At 45.1% G+C, this 16,738-nt stretch overlaps 1 protein-coding gene across 1 annotated transcript in view; it reads right to left on the bottom strand.

The window, feature by feature from the left end:
• Positions 1-1,289: 1,289 nt before the first annotated feature.
• LOC146802555 (DNA dC->dU-editing enzyme APOBEC-3C-like) overlaps positions 1,290-16,738 on the bottom strand; it is a 38,226-nt gene continuing 22,777 nt past the window's right edge. The window contains exons 2-3 of the mRNA XM_085623770.1: positions 5,764-5,818; positions 1,290-1,495 (exon numbers count right to left, since the gene is read on the bottom strand). Of these exons, the coding sequence (XP_085479896.1) occupies positions 1,290-1,495; positions 5,764-5,818 (261 nt within the window). The remainder of the gene's footprint in view (positions 1,496-5,763; positions 5,819-16,738) is intronic.

Raw genomic sequence — 16,738 nt, 5'->3', positions numbered from 1 at the left:
GAGATTTCGCAAGCACAGCATAAGCGCTGTGCAACCTAAAAACTAGTTACACTGCAGAAACTGAGTACTGGAAGTACAGATTTATTGTAATGGCAGCTCAGCCAGGCTGAGAAAGTAGCAGGCACCTGCATAGTGAGTTCTAGCAGGGAAACCTTTCAGACCACTGAATGAATATGGCACATAGAGGCACAGGCCCTGAGTGGGGGAGGGGCGGGGGTTGGGAGCAGAGTCGAGGTCTGTAAGGGCTTAGAAGGCCAGGGCATCAGCACAGAGTGAGACAACAGGTGTGGGTGGGCGAGGAACAGAGACACTGACATCAGGACGCATAAAGAGGGGCATAAGACAGATGACGGTGTGGGGGACCGAGGCCTTATGTATTTCAATTCGCTTTTTTTCAAAGCACTCAAGGAAGAAGAACTGTGAGAACTGGTGGGTGTACTTATTTTTTAAACCAAACTGAGAAATATTCGTCAACATTGTATTTGTTGTTTCTAGAGATTTCTGAGATTTTTCCTGCAGAATATAGCCCCCTCAGAAATGTGAAAGCATTTCAGTAAAATTTCATATATGTTTTCCAAGATTTGGTCTACCACCAGCCGTGATACACTAGCATGAAATTTGCTTTGTTTTACTAAGTTTTAAGCAAAGGCTGCTGGGTGAACAGATTGCTAACTAAGCAGTGCCTTGAGTCTCCTGTCATGATTTACACTAATCTGGAACTTTCTGCGTGATTAATATTAAAGGGGCCATCTGGTGAATGATGTCACAATATGTATCAAACCCCCAGAGCTGACATCATCAAAGTAACTCTCAAGAATGCTTCTTGTTGATAATTGTTAAAGATGCAGGACTGGGTAAAAAAAACAGGTTTTTTTCTCTACGTTGCGTGGCTCCTTTAAGACCAGCATTCTACACATTGCCCAGATTCACAGAACTAACTTAAAACGAAATCCTAAACTTACTACTTTTGGTATTCACAGAAGGCATTTAGTAGTAGTGAAGTTAGGATTTTGTCTTAAGTTTGACTTAAGACAGACTTAAGACAGACTTAAGACAGTCTTAAGACAAACTTAAGACAATCTTAGGACAAACTCAGGACAGACTTAAGACAAACTCAGGACAGACTTAAGACAGACTTAAGACAGACTTAAGACAGATTTAAGGCAAAATCCTAACTTTACTACTACTAAATGCCTTCTGTGAATACCAAAAGTAGTAAGTTTAGGATTTTGTCTTAAGTTAGTTCTGTGAATCGGGCCCACAGTCTTTGGAACAATGCGCGCGAAACCTCATGAACAGCAGTCGTCGGGGAGCAACAGCTTTCTCTTCACGCCGGCTGTCGGCCGGGCTCTATCCCCATCAGGGCTGGGTTTCTGAGGTGTCTCGGGCCCTGATTCACCCTCTCTCTTTGCCAGCAGTGTGCACTCAGGGCTCCTGGAGGGAGTTCTTTCAGCCTTATCACCCGTCTCACAGGGAGGCGGGGGTGCGACATCCCCTGAAAGGAAAGAAAGAAATTAAAATATCAAATCATTCCAGACCTGGTACATATTTTGGATAGACAAGGTGCATGCATTTATCACGCTATAGCTAAAGCTCGCTTCTCAAGGCAGATATGTGTCAGTGGTTAATTTGTTAACTGCAAACCCAAGGTCTGTCTGATAATTCTAGCTTCTCCCGTTGAAGCCCAATTTGCCGTACATTGAGTTTATACCAGGCTCAGTGAAATTATGTGGCAGGGTAGGACCAAATTGTGCGACACGGTTGACTAAATTATGCGTCAAGAAAAAGTAAATTATGCGGCACAACGCGGCACATTTTGTGATAGTACACTTCAATATTTCCCCACTTTTACACATAACATTGTCCGGGCAAAGATTTCACCTCATTAGAACCCGTTTAAGAACCAAATACAGCAACAAGCACTGAAAGATGACCTATCAACTTTTGCGCAGGGACTTCTACTGCGCTGCAACATATGTTCCAGCATTTTTAGTGATTTTTGATCCGTTTGAGCTATAAACACCACATTTTTTATTAAAAACTGCAGATTATGTATCAGATGACGGAGTATGTGCGAATGCAGTAAAACTAAAATTAAGTGGGAAATGCTACAAAATCGCATAATTTCAGTGGTTCTGGTTTATGCTGAAAGAATGATTGGCTGGTGCCTGCTGGGGAATGCTTTGAGCATTTTGCATATGTGACACAGATATATCTGTCCAAAAAAAACACATATAACTTGGACAACTTGCACAGGACAGGTCTCGCGCCAATAACTGTTAGTTTTGTGATCAGACATATAGTGTGATCTGTGATGCTATATAGATTGTGGGTGGAACTTTCAGTATGTTCACCTATGCCTACAGATCTTTAACATAGTCATGTATTTCCTGCTTATACTTCATGTAAGGGAGTGAAGAGGGGGGTGGGGGGGGGGTATTTAGCCTCTGGAGCTATTTGGACAGCGTGCTGGTCGTTTGTCAATAACCACATTCATTCAAAAGTCATACGACCAATCACATGGTGCCAGTGGGAAGGAAGGGAGTATATCATGGGATCAACACATCGACCAATAATTGCTAAACAAAAGCTGCTAAAAAATGGGTAAATACATAAAAACTCGAGCACATTATAAACTTCTCCCGGACTCAAGCTTTCTACCTTTTGGTTAACTTGCATTATGTGTGTTTTTCTTTTCTTCTGACTACTTTTGGCCTTTCATGACTTGAGCATGAATGTTCATGCGACCAAGGAATTTAAACTGCATTTTATGACATGGGAGCAGTGACCAGGCAGTTAAACAAAAACAAGAATAGTCCCCTGAACAGAGCAATAGGCAGCGGGGACTACAGTCATGGAATCAACCACCTGACAGTTGTGCATCTTATTGAGTGATTCAGACATGTTTGTAAAAACAATGACACAAACATAACAAATGAACCCCTAATAATGCCATCCTCCGTAGAAGTAAGCTCTGTCACCAGCAAATCCAAGCTACTGTGTTGTCTTTAGTTGAGACAACATTGTCATTTCAGGCTCTGATTTAAAATGCCCCCCCCCCCACTCCCCCCGAGTTAGCATTCAAACCCCTTGCACGCTATCATACAGTTACCCAGATTTTTTAAACACTCAACCTGGTCTCTCTGACATAAGAACTCAACATAGCATCTTAGACCCAAGTGGCAGAATTCCAGATTATATACATACATGCAGACATGGTCCTAGACCTGTAGATGTGGCTAGGGCATAAACAGTCTGGCTGACATTAGCTCTGAGGAGCAGATCTAATGGCCTCGTGTCTGTGCCCCATACTCTTCAGCCTGCATCACTTTGGGAGCAGAACAAAGTGCAAAGGTCAGTGAATGGAGGGTGGTGGAATGTGGAGTCTTGATATCTCTTTGGAGACTAAGGGGCTGATTATGATGTCGGGCGGACCACAAACCGATCAACTGTCGGTTGCAGCCCGCCCGACATCTGCCCCTGAGGTCCTCCTGCCGCATAACAATGCGGCGGGCGGAGTCACCAGGTGGATGTACCGTCCGCTGCTGAAAGAGCTCGTCGGAGCATCGGAAATGCTCATGATCCCTTAATGGCGGCAGACCCAGCCTCGGCTCCGCCGTCGGATTATGATGTCATTTTCTGACAGCCTTTCCATGTCGGTCTTTCTGATATGGAAAGGCAGTCCGAAGATGACTTTGGAGGCCCCTAGCACAGTCCCTCTCCCCCAGGCCCTCCGCTGTGGGACCTAGGGGGCACCTATGGTCCTATTTTTCTCACTATTTCATTGAGGCCTTACCTATTACCTGAGTAGAGGAGCCACCTTTCTCAAAAAAAAATACCAGCCATTTGCAAATTGTTTAAGATTTTTCAAAGGCCTGAGCTTGATACCGAATTAGGACTTTATACAAAATCTTCCTTATTTATTGTTAACATGGCTTTGCTTTCTTTGTTTACTTTAACTATCTGCCAAGGATCATTAAGGCACCTCTAAAACACATTTTAAAGTGCTATCTGCTTATGTTTGCTATTTTAAATATGGCTTTAGGTGATTTTCCTATGTTTTGTACCCTCCAGGGCATTACAGTACTGGTTATGGTGGTAAAAATACGGCTAGGTTACAAATGAGTACATCCCTGTCAGATAGGCAAGAAGAGGGAGAGAATGAGTTACATGACATAACCCATGATTCAGGCTACAGCTCCCCTCTGTTGAGGGGGTAAAGAAGACGGGCCCCATTACCACAGGTGCCATCTAGTCATAGACTGCAGCACAGCACTCTACTTAGAGGTGGCACATTATGCATTTCATGTATATCTTCATGTATATCTTCATGTTGGTGATTTTTCATCTATTCTTTCTATATGTTATGTTATGTTAGGGAGTATTTATAAAGCGCACGTACACCAACAGGTCGCTTGGCAACAACATGTCTCTTAGTCCTGAGCATTTATTTGAATTCCTATTTGACACTGAAACAGACTGCCAAAAGCATTTTAGTGATATACTGTGCTAAATGTCACACAAAGTTACATCATTCTGTGGCATCTCCAGACTGAACAGCTGACTTTGAACCAATGGACCTGGCTTCGAACCCCTGTCTTGGCACACAGTTAAACATCTTAATTCTCATAAAATAAATTAACTGTTCTTTGCCTCAGTATGTAAAATATAATTCTGAAATAATATACAGCTTGTGAATTTATTATATCATACATGATTCAGGTGCAAGACTCCAAGGTGCTTATTATGAACAAGGCACAATTTCCCTGTTTGTGCCACAAAACACTTTTCAAAAGGTGCAAACAAAAGAAGTGCAGCCTAATATAATGAATGGGCTGCCCCAAGGGCAGCTGCGAACTCAAGCTGCCCTGAGGGCAGCGCATTCAGTGAAATGCAGAGCAGCTGCTTCAAAGCTGACCCGTGTTTTTCTCTGCAGGTAGCAACTCGCTTGCACTCTACAAAGGGTTTAGATATCCCCCTGCAGACGGGTGTAGTGAGTGACTGCATCTGTCTGTAGGGGCAGTCTGAGGAGTTCATGGTATCCCCTTAAACCCATCATTAGGGTTTGCCATTAGAAGGACCACTGACAGTGCGCCACCCTTTATTTGGCACACTGTCAGCGCATCTCCTTAGGGCCTGTTTGCATCGCCACCCACATCTATAATATGGCATGAGCGCATAGGCAAATAGATTCCCTTATTTGCTTGGTGCCACGTTCCCATGCAAATGAAGGAATGCACTCTCATGATAGCGCCGGTGCTGCATGTGCGCCAGCACTATCAATATTATTGAAGGGGATGCACAAGCATGTGCGGCTCATTCAGTGATACCATTGCGCCCCGGGGGTGCACAAAGCGGGTGTGCATGCCCGTTGTGCCCGAGGGGCACAGTGTAAAATAAATGATGAATAATCATTTTTAAAGATCAAAATGCCTTTATTTGAGCTGTCCCCTGATAAAAAGTGCAACATTTCAATATTAGTCAATGGGGAAAACAAATTCCCCAGATTTTATCCTCAATATCTCCTTCTTTCCTGTTTCGAAATGTTGGCATGTATGCTAGAATAATTGAAATAAAGTTACTTAGCTACTTCAGTGACATCGCGTTCCATTTCAGAAGGGGCCTTTTCACCAGGGGGGGGGCGACATGACCTTCGCTGCACTTTGCTTACACGTTTTTAGTATCATCCGGGGCATTTAATCATTCGGGGCATTTTTTGGGTGAATCACTGCCACATAGCCAGCTTCCAAGTGATAATCTTACCTGAGGGTTGTGCTTTTGTTTCATTTACATTGGAGCCATTGCAATTATTCTCCCCCTAGAGGAAAAAATAGGAATTTAATTAATAGATGAAGAATCTGTCATATATTACAACAAAATCCTCCACAGTGCTGCCCATCTACTTGCTGATAATATGTGATTTATGTATATGTAGTATGCCCCCAGTAAACTTCAATTTGCTGAACAAGAGAAATTCAATTGAATATATAAACTGCGTGTACATCCGCTCATGCCATTTCACTGAAATCATAAATGTCCAGTAATTCATAACAAATGATTTACTAGACATTTATGATATAGCAACAAACATAATAAAAATCTAATTGATTAGGAGCAGAATTACAAAACAAATCTGTCTTCAGTTGCTTTTTAAAAGACAAATGGTTTGGCCAACATTGAAGATGTTATGGAAGATTGTTCCAGGGTTTAGAAGAAGCCACAGATAAACTGCGGCTGTCCAGCTGGAGCTTGCGAAATCTGGGAATCTGCGACAGAAAACGTTCCAAGGAGCTAAGAGTCCTCTTCGTAAAGAGGTCGACAAGTCTTTGGGAAATGGATGGAGAAGATCCGTACATCGAATAATGACCAACTAACAAGACCCTAATGATAACATTTTTACAGATGGGGAGCCAGTGAAGGGTCTTCAAAATACTAGAGGGTGAAGTACTTTTTGGAGCTCCTTCTGCCATTCTAGCTCCTTGAGTTTGGATTGATTGCAGCAGATCTAACAAAGATGTCTTGATATTGAGATGGATAGAGGCTGTTACAGTACTCAAGTATAAAGCCCACCATATCAGAGTGACTTCATCTTTCCCTCAGGTGATAAGTAGGGAAAAATTGGCTGAAGCTGCCGAAGATGGAAGGTGCAAGATAAGGTAACTAAAGCAACTTGAGCGACCATATGAAGAGCGGCATCATTCTTCACCCCAAGGCTTTTGACAGAGACAGGAGGGCAGGCGCCACAGGTAGATGGCCATTGTAACTGCAATAGCCCAAGGGTCAGCAATAAGGATCTAGGTTTTATCCATGTTTAATTTGAGCCATTTGTGGCTCCTCTAGGAGGATACTGCCAATAGGCAGCTCTGAATGGATGAAGGATGGCGGGTGGGGCACTCAGCTTTTAAAGTAGTGGATGTCTTTGGCTTAAGTGCACGGCTCTAGTTCAGAAATGAACCAGAGCTGCAAGAGGAGACAAGTAAACATTAAACAAGTATGGGAGAACAGATAATCACTGTATTTGATTTATTTTGGCATCAACAGCTGTTGGTCAATTAGCATTCACTAAGAAATACTGATTATAAGATACAAAACGCACTTAACAATTGGCCCACCAATACCAATCTGCTGCAACTGTTGAAGCAAGATGTAATAATCGATGGCGTTGAATACCGTGGAAAGGTCTAATGATTTCAGGACAGAAGAGATGTTTTCATCTGCACACAACCATAGATTGTCCAAAACAGCCACAAGGGTTAGTTCTGTGCTTCTAATGGAATGGAACCCAACCAGAGAATCGTCTAAGATGGCGTGTGATTCTAGGAAAAGAGCCAATTGTTTGACAGCCCAAGATTCCATTACCCACTACTGTAGCATAGCCAGAACCACGAGTCTGGAGAAAAACCTGATAGGAATAGGATCTATTGGAGACCCTGATCTACATTGGTCGATAAGTAGACCTCCTTTTTTCTGGGATTTTTTTTAATTTGTATTTTTCCTGTATTTATCTATATGTATTTTTGGGCCATCTTATTTGTATTTATGCATATTTATTTTGTGTTTAAGAATAAATAGAATGGTAACATGGGGTATTTCCACACTTCCTGAACTGGAAAATATGCACTCATACCTTGATGCCTGTTGTGTTTTAGCAAATTCAGCAGCCAATATAGCAGAACACTACACCCACATGTACATATTAGCAATATATACAAATATATGTTGACACGTGCCTACATTTAAGTAAATCTCATCCTGTTTTTTAACTTTTCATGCTATCTATCTGCTCAGATGTTGGCTTGGAATTCATGAAGGACAGCTTCGAAAGTCACTCGCCAGTGGAGGAGTGTGGCTCAATGGTTAGAGCAGCAGACCCTGAAGCAGGGCGGGGCTCGGGCTAAATTTCCTCGGACCTGTCTATTCTCGCCTCGGTGCCTATTCTAATCACGGGCCCCACGCTGCAACTCTGGGCAATATCTTGCTTAGCCTCCACACCGGCCCCAACAGTGCTAAGGATGCTTGGCTTCAACCTCGGGGTTCCCAGGAGTGGACACTTCACAGGGAAAGCCAGGAGGGGTTCCACAACGGTATGAGTATCAGCGCCAGGAAACCGCAAAAGGCGACACCGCAAGGTGGCTGTCTGGTGACAGTGCGCTCTATAAGTACATTGACATTTACACACAATTTTCTGTATTTTTCTGCTTTAAAAAATAAATACAGACAGGAAACGCACTGTTTTGTGTCTGTATTTATCTGTAAAGATCAGTAAAAACGGAAAACTGGGAGCCTTACCAATAAGCAATGTGCAGTACATTCCTTGCTTGCTACTCAGCCTCGTGTTTCTAAGAATGTACCTGCATTCTCATGCCATGCTTGTACTTGCTTATGAGCATTCTGTTCCAAAGCAGTTACTGTTCTCTCCTGCTTGGAAGAGTGCGCTTTAGTCTCATCTGTGCCTACAATAAAGGTTTCCAGAACTACTCACCGCGTCCACTTCAGTCTTTTTACCACACAATGCCACATCATCACTAGGAATGGGAGCAAACTCCTACCATTTAAGCGCTGACATAGTTGTTAAATTGCCATTGCCATAATGCCCAGAATAGGTAGATTAGGAGACAGAGGGGCTTATTTACAAGTCCCTTACGCCACTTTTAATATGGGAAAATGAGACGTACTGGCAGCACATGGGGCTTGTACGTAAGCCCAAGTGTTTCTAAGTTTACCCTCTTTAGTGATAAAAAGAAGTTACCGAGCACTTCACCAGAAACATGGGAGAGGGAGTAATGGCTGGAGAGGTCTGCATTAGTTCTTTAATAATTTAAAGAATTTGTTTTGCAGGTAGGGAGCAGTAAGAATCCTGTGAGAAAGTGAACTTTTGAAACTGAGCTAGTTCTTGTATTGTCTAAGTGTTTATAACACTCTGCTTGATTTCTTCTTAATATTACAGCGTGAGAGTCCAAGGGAGGCCGCCAACTTGATACTTGTGTATGCATGATGTGATGTGTGTGTGCCTCTGCAAGGCACACAACATGGAGGCCTGTGGGTCAGTGTTTCATTTGTCTTTTTCGATACTCAGCACTGCACTTAGTTGTTAAAAACAACACTTACTTATGAGAGTCCACCACATGGTGGCACTGTCTACTTCTGTACACAGCACATCAGTTTAACAATGAAAAAGACATTCAAAAAAATATTCCTACAGCAAATTCCAGGCAATTTTTAATGCTTTGGGTGGCTGAGAATTGTCCAAGCGGTCACATTTAAAGGAGTATGATGTTTAGCGGGGAGCGTTAATACTGGCATGTGGCAGTGATAGCCGTTCCAATCAAAGATGCAACCTGGAGTGCCCTCCTGAGCAAAATCTGCAGCCCCAGCGCTTGTTAATTTACAAATTAAGCACTGGTATGGGTTCCATTTTGGAAGCACAGGGCCTGAAAAGGACAGAGGAGGCTTGGACTGCAACCCCAGACAGGTGATGTGGACCGCTGACATTCCTGGGGGCTGGGGAGGACACACAGACACCGGAGCAAGGAGAGGAGAGCTTCCTCTGAGCAAATCAAATGTCTCTTTGATTCCATGAAGAATTACTGGTCAGTAGGCTAGATGTCAAGTTTCCCAGGTCCATGTGTGATGTGTTTCTCCATTTCAGGTTTTTTCTTTGAATTCTGGGACTTGAGGTTCTGTGGAATAGTGAAAGAGGGGAAGGCTTAGGCCTGGGAACCTTTATGAGGCATATTTCCGTGGAAGCCGAAAGCCAGATGTGATACCCGGTTACTCAGGAAAGAGGGCCCTTTAAAGAAGTCAACAATCACAACAGAAATTTCAAAGGACTAGATACTAAATCCCATCCATGTCTGGATTTGGTCTATAAATGGGGGAGCATGAGTCTCACAAATTGTTCAACAGCACTGTTCTACAGCCGAGTTCAACTGGAGAGAAGATCACCAAGACTTATAGTTGCTGGACCAAGGTCTGCTAGTCTCCTTCCTGGGTGAAGAGCCATTTCTCAGGAAATCAAGACCACTTACCCTGAGCCTGGAGCACAATCCTTCTGCCTGCCTGCCAAGACCAGTGGATCCTGTAAGGAGGAGGAGAGTGCCTGGAGAGCGAGAGGCCAGGCAGGGATCCTGCTGAGTGGATCCCAGTGAGCGAAGTGTGAGACATCTGACCCGGTTGGGACCATTGCAAGAGTGCAGGTCGTCTGTCTGCCCTTGCGGAAGCTAGGGCTGTCACCTTTGTGAGAGCTGAGATCAGTGACCCCCGTGTGACAGGATGGGGGCATTGTGAAGCTAGGGCTGCTGCCCATGTGCTCGCTGAAGTTGGCTTGCCCCGTATGGCTGCAGTTGGCCGCAGTGAAGGCAGGGCAGATGCCCACGTGCATGCTAAAATTGGCGACCCCTGTATGCCAGGGTTGGCCACCATGAAGATAAGTCTGTCGCTGTGTGTGAGCTGAAGTCGGTGATCCGTGTGTGACCGGGAGGAGGCCACAGTGAAGATAAGGCTATCTCCCTGGATTGTGCGTAGGATCCTGTAGAGAATATTTGCCGATTGCCGTAGGAGCTGAGAGAGGCCATCTGACACAGATTTCGGCCATCTTATACTGATCCTGATGCATCATTGGGGAAAGACCATGAAAGCTCACAAGCCCTTAGCATCGGGAGACCGGGCCCGCAAAGAAGCACTTTAGTCCTCCTGTGCTTGCTGGCAGCCATTGGATTAGTTAGGACCGTACTAGTCTGTCAGGCCCGCTGTGGACTTGCAAAAACGTATCATCTAGCAATGTTAACATTGACTCTTAGGGCCAAACCTAGACTTTGTCACATGAGGACTAGCGTGGGCTGCATCTGGAAGTTGCCTTCATCGTCGAATGGGGAATAACCAACCTTATTAAACTGGAAAGAGTGGCTTGAAGATTTCACCCAGGACAATTCTAGTGCGCCGACCTTAAGAGGCCGTGGGGGTTATTTAGTGTGTTGTTGTTGTTTCGATGTTTTGTGGTTACATTACTCCTTTTTTCCATAAAAACAAGTATTTGACTGCACAATCATTTTATAGCTGTTACTGTTCGAAGCTTATGCCTTTGTATGCTATACGTCTAACTCTCCCCTCATAAAGCCTGGACTTCCTAACCTCTGATGACACTAAACTCAAGTGCCTCAGCACCCATGGTAGGTTGGGCCCAGAGACAGCAGGAGTAAAAGGCCACATTCCCTATGGTTGGAACCAGTAACCCCTGCTTATCACGAGGCCCTCAGAAAGGGGTTCTGACACCCGGAATCTGGAGCTTGCAAAAATAGTAGCTACTCCTCCATGTGTTTATTCAGTTCTCTATCCGACCATGTGTATTTAAAAAAAGAGGGGTTGCTTTATTTATAAAAGATTCCATACATGGTTTAAGCCAGGTTTCAGTTACACATAATACTTCTATACAATGTTCTTGAAGGATCGCAATTGCATGTACGCAGCATAAGAGTGGATCTCAAAATCAATGATAAGCCACCAAGGGCCTCATGTACGTAGCCCAATACCAGTCGGTAACGGCCGATTTTCGGTAATTATACCGTTACCGACCGGTATTTAGGCTGTTGACATGTAGGGGGCTCATTTCTGTATTCGGTAATTTACCGAATCGGTAAAATTACCGAATCGGTAATTTTACCGATTCGGTAAATTCCGAATACAGAAATGAGATGTAGGGGGACTGTGTGGTGGGTGTGGGGATTCGTTATTTACCACCAACTAATAGTTGGTGGTAAATGACCAGGGCCGGACTGGGAACTGAAATCAGCCCTGGCAAAATTTGGCAGACCAGCCCCCGTCAAATTTTGCAGACCAGCCTCCGTCCAGCGCGTAGCGAGCGAGCGCAGCGAGCGAGCCCGACCGCTACTAGGGGGGTTTGGGGGGGTTCTCCCCCCAAGAAAATTTTGGAAAACAACCGACCAAAATGGTGAATTTTACAGCACATTTTTCATTACATATTCAATTGTATCAACTTTCAAACCACAGTAAATAGTAGATGATGACCTTCAAGAGCACCAGGTTACCCACCCAGTCATATGTACCCATAGACATTCTTTCAGAGAGCACCAAAAATAGGCACGAGTAGTAAATCAGAGAGAAATAAAAGTGAGACCAGCCCCCACATGGTGTGTAACGAGCAAGCGCAGTGAGCAACCACTATTAGGGGGAGTTTGGGGGGGTTGAACTTGTCCCCCCCACACAAGAAATTTGGGAGACAGAAAGGCCAAAAAAAAAAAGTATTTTTCAACACATTTTTCATTACATATTATATTGGATTGTATTAACTTTTAAAGCATAGTAAATGATTACCTTAAGGAGCACCAAGATACACAGTCATAAAACATAGACATTCCTACAGAGAACACTAAAAAATGAAATGTCGAGCACAAAACATGAATATAAATATAAACAATTTATTCTTCATATAAAATAGCATAAAGACATTTAAAAACGCACTTAACTTCAAACAATTGTGCAAAGGTTCAGAGTAAAAAGTGTACAAGACAATGTGCAAACATTAAATGATTTTTATATCCTGAGTTTTGTAAATAGTGCTAAAATAAAGCATCTCTCCGTAGCCACTCCCCCTCATGGCCTCCTCCTCAGACACCCTAACTACCACCCTCCACCAGTGCCCCTCATCTCTCCGTAGCTCCCACACCCCATGACCTCCTCCTCAGATTCCCTCACTGCCAACCTTCACCAGCACCCCTCATCACTCCGTAGTTTCCCCCCACCCCATGACCCCCTCATCGGATTCCCTCACTGCCATCCTCCACTAGTGCCCCTCATTTCTCTGTAGCCCCCCCACCCCATGACCTCCTCCTCAGATTCCCTCACTTCCATCCTCCACTAGTGCCCCTCATTTCTCTGTAGCCCCCCACCCCATGACCTACTCAGATTCCCTCACCGCTCCCTCCACCAGCGCCCCTCATCTGTCTGTAGTTCCCCCCCTACCCCGTGACCTCCTCCTCGGATTCCCTCACTGCCACCCCCACCAGTGCCCCTCATCTCTCTGTAGTTCCCTTCCAGCCTGTGACCCACCTCCTCATAAGATTCCCTCACTGCCACCCTCCACTATTGCCCCTCATCGCTCTGTAGTTCCCCCTGCCCCATGACATCCTCGTTGGCTTCCCTCACTGCCACCCTCCATTAGTACCCCTCATCTCTCCTGTAGTTCCCCCACCTCATGACCTCCACCTCGGTTTCCCTCACTCCCACTCTCCACTAGTGCCCCTCAGCTCTCTGTAGTTCCCCCCCACCCCGGGACCTCCTCCTCTGACTCCCTCACTGCCACCCTCCCTCACTGTCTGCCACCCACACCCTTCATCTCTCTGTAGCTCCCCCCACCCCATGACCTCTTCCTGGTATTCCCTCACTGCCACCCTCCACTAGTGCCCCTTATCTCTCCGTTGCCCCTCTCATACCCATTCCATTCGTTGTATAGCACTACTCATATCAGTGTAAGGTGTCACAGTACTTTACATAACAGCAGCACACATTATACAGAGACAATAAATCAAAATCAGTTTACGCGAAATGTCACATAAGCTAATGAGGATTACAAGGTGTAGAAATCACTTCATCCATTCTGGTGGGCAGTATATTTTACAGGGGTTTGGTCGGGACTCGGAGAAGCACAAAGTCAGGATTTAAAGAGTACTCCAGTGGTCAGGGTTGGCTTTACTGATAAAAATGTATAACTGCCCAAACAAACTCTTATTAGTAACATTAGAATAATGAAAGAATGGAGAAGTTCTAACTACATCACAACACAAAAAAGCGAAGTTTGTATGCAGTTTTTTTATGACAGTTCATTGGTCACTGTCTTATGTTAACTTCTGAACTGCAAGTAACACAAGGATATCTGTGACAGAGGTAGTAACCCACTGAGCTATTCCCATAAAATTCAGTTTATCTGCATTTACGAACTACCAACCGACAAATGGTTGCTCTGCAGCAGGATCGTAAATCACAAGTTAACAGTTTTTATTGTTGTTGTACATCGGTGGCAGATTCACTGCGACTGCGAGGGCTAAGGAGGCTCATGTTTGGTGGGCCTGGCCCACCCTCTAGAACCGGGCCTGGTAGGTAGTGGTGCAGCCTGCTAGCATAGCCGGAGTCTTGCTCGCAGCCTCAGGCACAGGCAGGTCAGTGAGGAAGACTGCCCTCAAGGCCAGGGACGGCCTTAGCACTGGTGGTGCCCTTTGCATTAATAGCTCACTGTTCTATGTTAGGATTTTAACTTATTAACTGCAAGTAACAATAGGATCTCTCTGACAAAAGCAGTAGCCCACTGACCTATTTACATTATGTGCACTTTGTGATCTGCATGGTACATGTTCTTTGCAGCAGGCACATTAACACTCTGAGCTACCTTTCCATAAGTCAAAACTTCCACTAAACAATATGCAGATCTCTCTCTAGGAAGAACATTCAACACCAGATTCATCATGCCATTTTTATTGATGCCGAAAATTGCTGGAGGCCAGGAAGGAGGCAGCAAGCGCTTTTAAAATCTTAATATACTTGCAAACATAATGCCTCCACCCAAAGTCAGCACCCGGTGCGGTCACACCGGTTGCACTGCCCTAGAGCTGGCCCTTCAAGGGTCCTGTGACCTCAATGACAGTCACTGTTCTAGGGTGTGCTGCTTCATAGGCCTGCCCGCAAGACTGGAGGTGAACTTCAGTATGGATTGTGGTGGACAAGCCTTGAAGGTTAAACCACACTTGCCACTGCTAGGATCCGCCTGCTGGTGCTAAGACACCAGAGTTTCTAAGGTCTTGCGAAGCCTTCTAAGGTCTAGCATGGGTTGTGCTCACTCAGGAGAGTGGTCTAATGGACTGGTTATTAAGGCTGAACCTGGTTCACCAGTTCCAAATTCAGCAGCTCTGGCCATAGTGCCACATCCTCTCCCCCACTGAAAACCATACTGCCCCACTGAGAAAAACTCACACTACCTTCAATTACAACCCAATTGTTGCCGGCTATAAACACCTGGATGTGGCTCAATTTAAATGACGCACTAGACAAGAGCAATATGTGGCCTACAAAAAATAGTAACAACATCCTGGAAAAGCAAACACTCAAAGGGAATGCAAAATTAGCAAACCATGTGAAATGTAAGCAGGAACAACATGGTTAGCTTAGCGCTTTTACACTCACTATTCAGAAATCAGTGAGTGCTTTTGCCTGAAAAGTTGAGGACATGACAACAAGGCCCTGAATGGACCCATTTTAACGTCCATTGCTTATATCCTTACAAAATGTAAGCAGTAGTAGGGTAAAAAAGACCACATCCCTGGACGCAGAGCCGCAGTACACATTTCTTTTCTCCAATCCACACATTGCAGCACCTCCAGGATTGGTGCACTAGGTGCAAGCCCAGGAAAAACAAAGACAAGAAAACAAAAATAGCGCTTCACTGGCAAACTCTGTAAAAGTGACGCTAATGTGTTTGGGTGTTAATAAAATCAATCTGGCCAGCTTGCTACCACTCTGTCTTACTTTATTTAGTTATTTTATCATATTTTAACCTTTTATTCCCGAAGCTGCACCTTGGAAATAAAATAACAGAAAAATACGACATTTCCAACAAAAGTGTTTTTTTTTTTGGATCCATTTCACAGGGGAGCACATAAAAGAAAGGAGAGGAATGAGACAGGGGACGCACATCGCACCGTGAACTAGACTGTCAATCAGCGCTGGACAGTCACCCAGTCCTGCGGCTTTTAGTGTCAGGGAGCAGCGTCGCGTGTCAGGCAGTAGGCGATAATCCTAAACCCGTGCTGGCTGCAGTGCCAGGCCTGAGGCCAGCCACCACCTCGCTCCCTGTGCCTAGTAGTAGCCCCCTTGCCCCTTACTTCCTTAGGCCCCTTTTGCTTTTGAAATTTCTGGCCCGCTCCAGCCCGGTCTTGAGTCGCGACTCCCCCGCACCAGGAACACTGCCCTGACACTACAGTGCCACCACACCATAGGACGGAACAATGCACGCAGTTGCCCATATGTCGTGTTCACCGAGCTCAGGTTTGTGTATGTAAGTTATGTAACAGAGCAAAAGGAAAATCCAGATCAGACTCTGATCTGGATTCTCCTGTTGCTCTGTTACGTAACTTACATACACAAACCTGAGCTCGGTGAACACGACAATCAGAGAATACCAGGTCGATCCCTACCCGTTGACCCCGCGCTCCTACTGCTGTGCATTATCTGATTGAAAATGCAATTAGCAAAAATGCAAAAACAACACTCACTTGGCGGCGGGCGGCACTGGGACACACTGGGACAGGCAGGGGCTAGGGGGCTATAAATAAATTAAATTATGGGGTGGCGAGAGAGGGCCTCTGGTCGACTCGTCAAGGTCTCAGTCTCTGCTGCAGCCTGCGTTCTGGAACCTGGGGATCACGCGCACTTTTTATTGCGTGAGCTCCAATGCGCATGTGTCAACTCACCACCAACAGCCGCACCCGCCCCACCCCCCTAAGGTGGGTGAACTGCGAGTCTGCGACTAAGAGCAGGCAGCGCAGACGCGGCGGTGGAGACTTCAGCGCACCGCGCTATTTATCCAGCACTGACCTACAGTCAGCACTAAATTCATTAATTGTGTTCATAAATTTTGCTTTTTTCCGCACCGAGCGAGGGAGACGCAGTCACGCAGCAGAGACAGTACAGAGCAAACAGTGAGCAACAAAACCGGCCCCCGGCCCAAAAACCG

This window comes from Triturus cristatus, chromosome 8 (assembly GCF_964204655.1).
Source record: "Triturus cristatus chromosome 8, aTriCri1.1, whole genome shotgun sequence".
Lineage (NCBI taxonomy): Eukaryota > Metazoa > Chordata > Amphibia > Caudata > Salamandridae > Triturus > Triturus cristatus.
This window is presented reverse-complemented; position numbering and strand designations above follow the sequence as displayed.